General features: G+C 39.2%; 1 protein-coding gene across 1 annotated transcript in view; it reads left to right on the forward strand.

Moving 5' to 3' along the window:
• The window catches only part of LOC139611272 (poly [ADP-ribose] polymerase tankyrase-1-like), an 82,810-nt gene extending 78,623 nt beyond the window's left edge, over positions 1 to 4,187 (forward strand). Inside the window, exon 29 of the mRNA XM_071465788.1 lies at positions 87 to 4,187. Coding sequence (XP_071321889.1) covers positions 87 to 173 — 87 coding nt within the window. The 3' untranslated portion in view covers positions 174 to 4,187. The remainder of the gene's footprint in view (positions 1 to 86) is intronic.
• The last annotated feature ends 5,794 nt before the right edge of the window (positions 4,188 to 9,981 follow it).

Consider the following 9,981-nt stretch of genomic DNA (forward strand, 5'->3'; position numbering starts at 1 on the left):
CAGTCATCAATATTGTTCATGTTCTGTTGTTCTATTAATCAACCTGTGGATTCAACAAGAGAATAACTCTTCTCTTTGTTTCCCAGGCTTACCCAGAGTACTTAATCACCTACCAGATCGTGAAGCCAGAGAGTCTGGCCACGCCTGCTGCCACAGCTGAGCAGAAGTCCTAAAATACAATCACAGCTGGATCCAGAGAAGGCCAGACTGCAGTGGACTAGACCCACACTCTTAAGAGGACCAGAAATGAACTAGGAGGCGTTTCAAACCTCAGACACAAAATTAAAGTCTCCCAAACTGAACTTGAAGCGGGAGAGTTGGAGTGTCGACAAGGCAAGAGGCAGACGATCCTCGGGAACAGACATGGACATGTCTAAAGAGAAGAAAAAGAAGAAGAGGATGAGGAGGCAGTGTCTTTGAGTTTCGGGGTGTGATACATGCACAGTCCAAAGCAGCAGACAGCGAAAATCCATCAGGCTCGATAATTAATTGGATCTAATTTCGCAGGGAGAAAATGCAAATGGTTTGATCAATGCATCTGGAAGTATACCACTAAGCCCATTTTTAAATATACAGGCCTGTGGCTTGATCCTAAAAACAATTAAGAGAGCAATTAGAACAGGACACAGTCAAAAGCAAAACAAACACCATTGATTTTGCACCTTTGCACCACTCATGTATTCCACCCCGAGTTTTAATGTGTTGTTTTAATATCGTGTCCTCTTTTGGCTTTGTGCATTATCCACAGCAACAAAACAACACCCTGAGGCCACTTCCAGAAACAGCAATTGTCATGCTGAGAGAACAGAAATTGCAGCACATTTTACATTACAGCTTGTCACATTTTCACCAATGGGGACACAGTTCTCCGTGTTGGCTCACATCCTTCCTGCTGTAAACAAAGACGAAACGATGAAATGTGCGTGAGCACGGAGAAGTAAAAGAGATTAACTGTGGACAAATACCCAGAAGTCAATAAGCTGAAAACAAACAGGAGACCACAATCCACTGCTGCTACCAGTGCTGGCTGCACACATTCCACCATAATTCATACCAGAGCCGACCCAGTTCATACCTATACAGTGAAGAGAAATGTGTACATTACTTATATAGTTTTAGAGGCTTTTGGGTTGACTTGGCCTCAAAATCCAAATTTTGGTGGAACTGAGTTGGGACAAGCAAGCAGCAACCACAATAGCTGAGTGTGATTGGCTGAGACATCTGTCAATCAAGCCTAAACACACCATTCTCTGAGCCTTAATTTCTTCTTAATGAAACAGACTTTTTAATTTGCTACCAGTACACAAGAAGTAAAACGTGGTATTGCTACTGGGAATTTGGAGGTTTTCCAGATCGGGGTTAATACTGACACGGTGGTTGCTGCTTGTTTCAGCCCAGCTCAGTTACCAGAACCAAGAGGATGGAGCACAAGGGACCAGAATGTGACACTGTCATATGTTACGTGCATAAACATACACACACTGAATGCAAATTAGTGTATACACCTAACTCACACATCTCCTCTTCATTAGTCACTCAAAGCTGCACTTGGCAACACTTTGAGCTTCAGTGCAGAGAAATGTTGATGGGTGGTGCACACAGCAAGCTTATGTTTATCAACCCAGATCTCTTATATCAAAAGGACCCAGAAAGCAAGAAACAGCACTGACTCCAGCCTTCTCAGGGTGGAGTGCTTGGTTACACTTATTTTAAGATATCATTTCAGGGCCAAAGGTTTTTGATGAAAAAAGTGACGCTCCACTCGGTCATGTCTAGTGCAGCTTGGCATTCACACCTCTCTGCTGCTGCATCTTTGTGTCCCTCATGTACACTTACACCTGAAGCATCTTTTCATCTTGTGTTTTAATGTCTCTCAGAAGGACCCACATTTTCCCTGTGTTGTTTACATGAACCTGCTGCCTCCTGCTTCTGCCCCCTTTCCTCTCTACCTGTAACTCCTGATGCCCCCTAGTGGTGCAAAAAGAGGAATTGCTGGCTTGTAGTATCGAGTTGAAGCGTACATGTGGTGTACACCAGGAAGGCATTTATGTAGGGGTTCATTTCTACACATCACTATTTATTTGTATTTTTCTGAGACACATTCCATTTTCTTTTTCTTTGTATTTCCACCTTTTTTGGACTTTTCTTTATTCTCCTTGAGTTTACACTCCTCAGACATTAAGAAAATGTGAAGCGAGCCTTGTCACTGTATCTTAGCGAGCCGATCAGAGGTCTGGTTACAAGACATATTTACATAACCAGAAATCTGCAGGTTGACTGAAGTTGAGGATGTAGTATATAAAGATGAGGTATCACATATCTGTTTGAATAAACATTTATCGTGACGCAACCATGTACCACAGACAACAGCAAGATTAGCAAACTCCTCACACTACGTACTGTAAGCTTGAACTGTTTTTTTTTTTTTTTTTTTTTTAACTACACTGACCATGTTTTTCTGTTGATAGTTTATTATTTATGATTTTTAATTAATGACACTGTACACTACACGGGCCCATGCATGAGTTTAGTTTCTTTCATGTTGATCATGTCAAATCAAGTCAATCGAGTGCTGAGGGTCTTGGAAATTTCCTTGAAGCTACGTGGAATGGGTGGGGAAAATGGCCTTAAAAGTTTTTTGAAAATAATCACATTGCCTTGAAACCATTTGGAAACTCATGATGGGAGTTTACCCAAATCACGCAGTATCAAATAAGAGAGAGAGAGAGCTGGTTTATGTGTCAAAAGATTTTTAGACATCAGCAAGGGAAGATCTGTTTAAATTTGAACACAAAATGACTGTAGACTGATAAGGCTGCTGTGACAGTGGATTTTTTTTTTTTTTTTTGACAGTGTCTGCCACTCAAACTCATATTTCAGCTGATTCGCACTTTCAAGGAAGGTGAAGATGACGTTGGTCTGAGCCAGGTCCAAACACAGTAAATCCTTGTTAGAGTGTTGGCAGACTGGCTGTCATTGGCTGCCCCTCAAACTAACAAACTAAACCTTTTAGTCAGACTATTTTCACGCTGCGACGTTTTCATATCAGCATTTTCAGTGTTGCAGCCCACACCCAATAGCAATATTTCATCCCAATAGCAATGAATGATAACATAAATTATTTGTGCAGCTTCACATTTCAACAAATTGCAGTGCTTCATTGTCTGAGAAATGAAAAGAAAATTAATTGAAACTGAAAAATGAAATAATTAAGTAGACAGAATAACAACTGATGATTAAAGCAGAATTGAGAAGAACTAATCAGCTTGAAATTATATTGTAATGCCAACAAGTTTTCAAACTGAAAATTAAAGAGATGCTACACTGGGACACAACACAGTATATACGACCCTATGTGAAGTAGGTTTTTTTTTTTTTTTTTTTTTCCTGGCATTTCACAAAATGCCCAGATTTCAATTTAGAAAGCTCAGATTAGAGTTTTACAACTTTTAACAACAGCTTTGTCATTCACGGTCAGTTTTTCAGAGACCAGCTGGGATTTAACATGTTCCTGTTTGAACATCTTGTGCGTCTTCTCTGATCAGTCTCTGCAGTAGAACAGAGCTTTCAGATGAAGCGGCAGCATCACTATCAGCACTGACAGAGCAGGTGGGATTTATGTTGTTGACATCAATAAGGTCAACAACAGTGTATGATTTCACAGCGGAGAGCCGTGGGCTTTGTTTTAAACCAGACTGTAAATAAACCGACTCCAGATGGGCCTTTTAATGGGTCTTTTATGGATGATTTTGATTTTATTTTTCATGGTTTTTTTTTCCCCCTTTGAAAGAATTTTTCAAAGACTTTTTTATGTGATAACTATTTGAATTGTGTTTTAGCTGGCCTCTCTCTACTTATTTGTATCAAGAGCCAGTCGGCCATGTTTTTGTAAATAGATCGGAGTGTGTGTGTGTGTGTTTGTGTGTGTGTGTGTGTGTGTGTGTGTGTTTGTGTGTGTGTGCGCGTGCGTGCGTGTGCGCAGGTGTGTGTTCAGTCAGTCCATGTCTCAACCTTGTGACCTGCCTTTTACCAAAAGCCACAAGTTTCATTAACACGTTTTCTCATCAGTTATGTTTGTCCTCCTGTTGTACAGACGGTTGTACAGAGCTGCTGACCAGCTAACGTGGAACAGAGAAACTCCTCACTCTTGTACAGAAGAAAATCCTTAATAAAAGAACTTAACAAAGCTTCTTTTTGTTGTTCTTTCGCTGAACGTGTTAGTTGAGGCTATTGGCGCCATGTGGTTATTAAACAGGATGTAACTGTTAATTAATGTTGCCTCTGTGTGCATTACTCTTTGTTAATTTACTTCCACTGAGGCAGGCAAGTCAATTCTGTCAATCCACAAATCAGTTTCCAGCTTAAATAGCTATTCTTACGCAAAGCCTAGGAATGTGTATTTGTAGGCTGCCAGTTTAACGCAATACAAATGCACCACACACAACGGCCTCCAGAATGATCGTAAAGGTGAATCGACAGCTCTCAAAAACAGTTTCAAAAAACCGAACGCTACAAACCTTCATGAGGGGAGCGTTTATAGTGTGCATAATTTTGGCTTGTCTTCAGATCTCCCACTCCACTGTTTACCTGCCAAACTACAGGCAGTTTTAATTATTGTACTTTAAGACTGAACAACTTCATCAACAATTTAATCAACTCCAGGTTTTAGTGTTGACTGAAATCCCTGCGGTCTGGCAGACCCACTGGTTTCATCTCAACATGAAATAAACGAGGGACATTTATTTTCTTGTCTGAGATGAGGGAGGCAGTTAACTGTCTTAAAACTCCAATACGCTTCGTTTCCTGTAGCGGTCAGTTGATTTCCTGTTTGTGCGTAGAGAAAAATGACCATGAGGGAGAAATCATTTGGTACTTGATCCAGTTTTTAGAACCGAAACACACTGCAATCCATCAACTGAAACACTCATCCGGATGGCAAATCAAGATCATCAGTGCCACCACAGATAAAGAGAGCTAATCTAACTTTTTTTTTGTAATCCATTTAACATCACCATTTCAGGCACATTGAAGCCAGAGGGGTCAGCCTGGAGCCAATTGTTCTGCCAGAGGGGCCAGTTAATTTTACCCTGAAAGCAATAATTCTAGCTGTGGTTGAAGAACAATGTGTGAGGAAAGCTTGACAGGTTATCAAAACATAAAGTGCAAAGTAGGATGCTGTCACTTTCTCAACAATAAACAAAATCAGATAATCATAATATTTTGGTAATATTACTGTGGAAGCCAATATTACAAAATAATCCAAATTATCAAGTGGAAATTTGTGTAAACACAGTGTGCGATGACATGCAATTACAAAAAATGCTATTTTAATATTCATGTTTGAAAATGCATAATTATGGCCAAAATTAAGAAATTCCTTGAACACTGGTTGAGTATGACATTTTGCTTTGGAAATGTGCTAAAAGCATCATTCAAATTTACAAACTTTTAAGTGCAATTTAATTTTCAGATTCAGGCTGCATACCTGCCTGTTTTCATTATTACCTGCATTTGGAGTACACTGAAAATTAGTTGGCAATTTATGGCAATTTAACTTAAATTATATAGAAAATATAATTTCACATTGATTCAATTATTTATTTTTATTATTATCTTTCCATATTACTGAGCAACCTATGTGACATTCACTTACTAAACCATAGAACCTGATTTTAAGCCTTCACATAAAAAACTAACAATGCACAAATGTATCTACATAATTTGCATCTTCTCCAGACAGGACTTAACTCCACCAGGAAGCAGCACACACTCAGCAGCACTGGAAAGGATCTCTTTTTAGCTAAGGATTGGGTAACCTTGACTCGGCCTAACCTAATCTGACCTAACCTAGCCTAACCCAGCACAGCACAGGATTAACCCCAGTTTTATGTTTAAACCCGGTAAATGTACATGTACTAACTTGGTTAATGTAGCCACTGAGCTTTTTGTTGTAATGTCTTCTTAAGTTGTTGGTTAGTCGCACTGTTAACTTGACACTACTATGTTCACACATATGTTCACACTTGTAGCACATCCCAATGATAGAACATGAACTGGCCTAAACAAAGACACTCACTTTTTCCTTGCCCCATGTGGCAGGTGGCTTCAGTGGCCATCTTTGAGTCTGCTTTCTTGTGTAGTTTTTTGTTTACCACCATCTTGTTTGTAGTCCAGGTTTAGGCCTGGTTGTCACATCGACCATTTTGAATCAGCCATGTTGTCTTTGTCTGTCTAAGATAGTTATTAATAAAAGTTTAATTTGAGACTTTTTCCTGATGGTGCCCCCCAGGGACTTTAATCATCACTTTAATCATGTCATTAATTTAATATTGATATTTTTTATATTAATATTTTGTTAATTTATGACAGCCAATAATTGATTACCTACCAATGCCCAACACATTGGATAACTAAATAAGAGAGGAGCTTACTCTGGAGTAAGGTCAGGTTCTGAAACTAACAATGCAGATATTTGACAGCAGGTGTGTTGTTTTTTTATGTAGCAGCAGCATTTTTGTTGTAACCTGCCTCGGGTCTTCTTAGGCAGACCAGTGAGGAGGGTGTTGCAGACTAATCAATAAGAGATAAATATATGCATTATTATTTATGTAGCTTCCTGAGACACCAACAAGCTTTCTACTGTGGGTATATATTTCAGGATGATATTGTTAACAGCCAGGGGCGATCCTAGTCTTTGGTGGAGCCCCAGTCAGTGCAAGAGGGTGAAGGGCAGGGTACCGGGGCCCATCACACTTACGGTTTTGAGTCATAGTCTTCTATATTTTTATTACTCATATTGAATTTTTCCAAAACTGTGTGTTTTATGAAAAACAAATATTATTTTTCCCACCACTTATTTCATATGGTTACTGTCTTCTCAAAAATTATTAAGTAATGCTTGCTGGGAAATCCTAATCTGACCAATGAGCTTGCTCCCTGTGATAATTTGTGTGAGTGGACGTCAGTAGGACAGAAGAGAACAGGAGGTTGCTGAACTGATGTTTTTGACAGAAGTTTTCACTGTAAGTATTGGCTAGCAATGTTGACGTGTAGCCGGAGGCTCATGTTAGCTGGACTGGCTGCACTCTCAATAGAGAGCAGCAGAGCAGGAGTTTGGACTTGAGCTGTGTTGTTAATGACTGAGTGAGTGGATGAACTTCTAATGAGTGGGTACAGGTTTCTCTTTATGGAGCGGGATCAGGGATTTAAATACGTAACGTCATTGTTACCTCTCATGTGTCGGAAAATGTGCAGCTACTGTAATAAGTGTGTGTTTGATGACATGTGGCCGCTGTGTCATTGATGGTGAATAATGAATTCTATAAATGCATGTGACTGCAGGTGCCATCATCTATTCATTCATGCAGAGTAGACCTATAATCTTCTAATGCTTTCCTTGGTGGCCATTTGTTCTATGCTTTTACTAACACACTGTGAAAACTACCTTTGTGCTGATTTGTTAGTTTAGACTTTCAAAAGCTATTTCAGATGTTTGAGAGTTACTGTGGTGGTTTGAGTCCAAACAAGCAAAGAAGTATTTCGGATGTTAAGTGATCTCTGGGGACAAGGAGGTACAAGAGCAAGTGCTGTGAATCACTGAATCTGTGGTGGCTTTATCGGGATTCACACCCCTATCTGTTGCTGTGCTAGTGCCCTGCATATGTCTGTTTTATGTCAGCTAAAAGAGGCCGAATGGTGACATGTACATGTTCTCACCACTGGATGGTGCTGCAGGCTTACACTTGCTTTCTGTGACAATAGAGCAAGTTTATTAACACATAAATGAGTTTTCAGATTTTTCTAATGACAAAGAGTGCTGTTCAGATTCCCTATTTTATCCCACGTTAAAGGGCTTCTTCTGTTTGAGAGAGTTTGTTGTTGTATATCATTTAAAGCACAATTAGTGAGCTGCCTGCATGGCTGTAGGGATAACAGCAGGGAAACCCAGCAGCAGTTGCAGTACTTGTTAACTTTGATTTTCTTGCTATCGATTTTGTCTTTTTCCAGACTGAATAAATTAACTCCTCGAATCAAGGCTATAGCTCTGCATCTGTGGGAAGATTTTCAAACACTTGACCTTTTTACCTATACACATATACACTATTTACCTATTATTACCCATTATTTTACCTATTACCTATAATTTTTCTTGAACCTTCTCATCTAAAATGAGTTTTTTTTGCCATGCAAAGGCTGTCATTATGGCAGTGATATTGTATTGTAATTCAGTGAAGTTTTTTCCCCTCTTGAACCCATAATTGCCAAACTCGCATCATGTACAGCACTTTTACCTGTGTGCATGATTTCTTTAATTCTTACATTCCCCAGAAGGCCATTTATAATGTCAAGTCGTGATGTTGGGAAGATGATTTATAAAGAGATTACTGCTGTAATACAAAAAGAATGCGGGCACAACTTAATTAAGAACATTGTTTATTCAACTGTGGATCCTCAGTAATAAATAAATGCACAGATCATTCATTCCACAATAAAATTGAGGGAAAGTTGTTCTTTTTATATATATATAAATGTCCAAGTGGAGGATTGATATTGCCATGATGGGTAAACAGCATTGACCAGACAGAGAAACAATCTAGACAGATGGACTAACACAGAGAGGCCGACAGGCTGACTGACAGACAGACATATACAGACCACACAGATGTGTACAAAGTATTGCGTTTTTCACTGGCTCTCTCCTCTCTCTCTCTCTCTCTCTCTCGCTCTCTGTCTCTCTCTCTCTCTTTCTCTTTACATGGACAAAATGTCTTTATGCAAAGTCTAGTCAGTCTAACATCACCATGATGTGCAAATCAATCATAAATTATAAATACAGTATTGCATCACTTCAAAGTGCTACAGAGATAGGTGCCGACAATCTTCAAAAACAGGAAAAGGTTTGTTTTCTATGAAACCCTGTGTGTGTGTGTGTGTGTGTGTGTGTTTTGTGTGTGTACATCAGGACTCTGGTATAAAAGCAACCATGGTGGGACTTTGTGCCTTTGGAAGCTCAGCCTGGTCAAAAGCAGGAGCAGTACAAACATTGTCTCTAACTGTGATATTATGAAGCTTTGACGTGACGTCAGAGTGTGATGTCCTGAAAAGTCACTGCAATTCGTCTTTGATGTGGATGGATTGTAAGCAGAGTATTGCATGACTTCAAAGTGCTACGGAGAGAACTGTGTACAATCTTCAAAAACAGAGAGGGGTTACGGTTGTTGTGTTGTACAGATACACACTGAATGAGATAAATGTTCGGGACAACTTGTTAGTGGATTATAGCCTCAAAGGCCGAAGCTTAAAATCCTTTTGAACTGTTTCATGAGGAACAACACTGAGGTTTGCTAATGTTTGGTAAGAAGAGACCCACATTTGGATGCACGGTCTTTAAAAATCTAGGGTGGATCTGTGAAAACATCAAAAGATATATATCTAAGAGAGAAAGTATTGCAATCCAATTTGCTCAAAAATGTCAGGATATCTATTTTAAATCATTAGGAACCCAAAATGGTCACATGATCATTTCTGTAATGTGTCTAAAGTAACCTGAGTTCTTTACAAATGTCATTTTAAAAAATCTAATTCTCATTATTTTACTCATTATCTTAACATGTACAGTATATACTGTGTGTGTGTGTGTGTGTGTGTGTGTGTGTGGAAACATGAAGAGAGAAGCTGCACTTCTGTACTGCTGCTGAAATGCTGAGATTCTTTGACCAACATACAGGCAACCTGCTTTCTAGCAGCTAAGAAAAAAGTTGCCCCTGGCAAATCCAGGGGTTTCCTAAGTCCATGGAATACCTTTATGTACAAGGCACAAACATCTTAAGGGACCATTCACTGGTGCTGCACATTTTAGCCCATTAACTAAAAAATAAAAAAACATTTTCCAAAGCATCCAATAGGAGCCAGTGTTTCCAGTTAATTTCAGTACAATATGAAAATATACTTGCAGAAAAGAACTGAAACCAGAGCCTTTAA

The sequence above is a fragment of the Trachinotus anak genome, unplaced genomic scaffold (genome assembly GCF_046630095.1).
Source record: "Trachinotus anak isolate AG129_WGS33_773 ecotype Australia unplaced genomic scaffold, CSIRO_AGI_Tana_v1 ptg000028l, whole genome shotgun sequence".
NCBI lineage: Eukaryota > Metazoa > Chordata > Actinopteri > Carangiformes > Carangidae > Trachinotus > Trachinotus anak.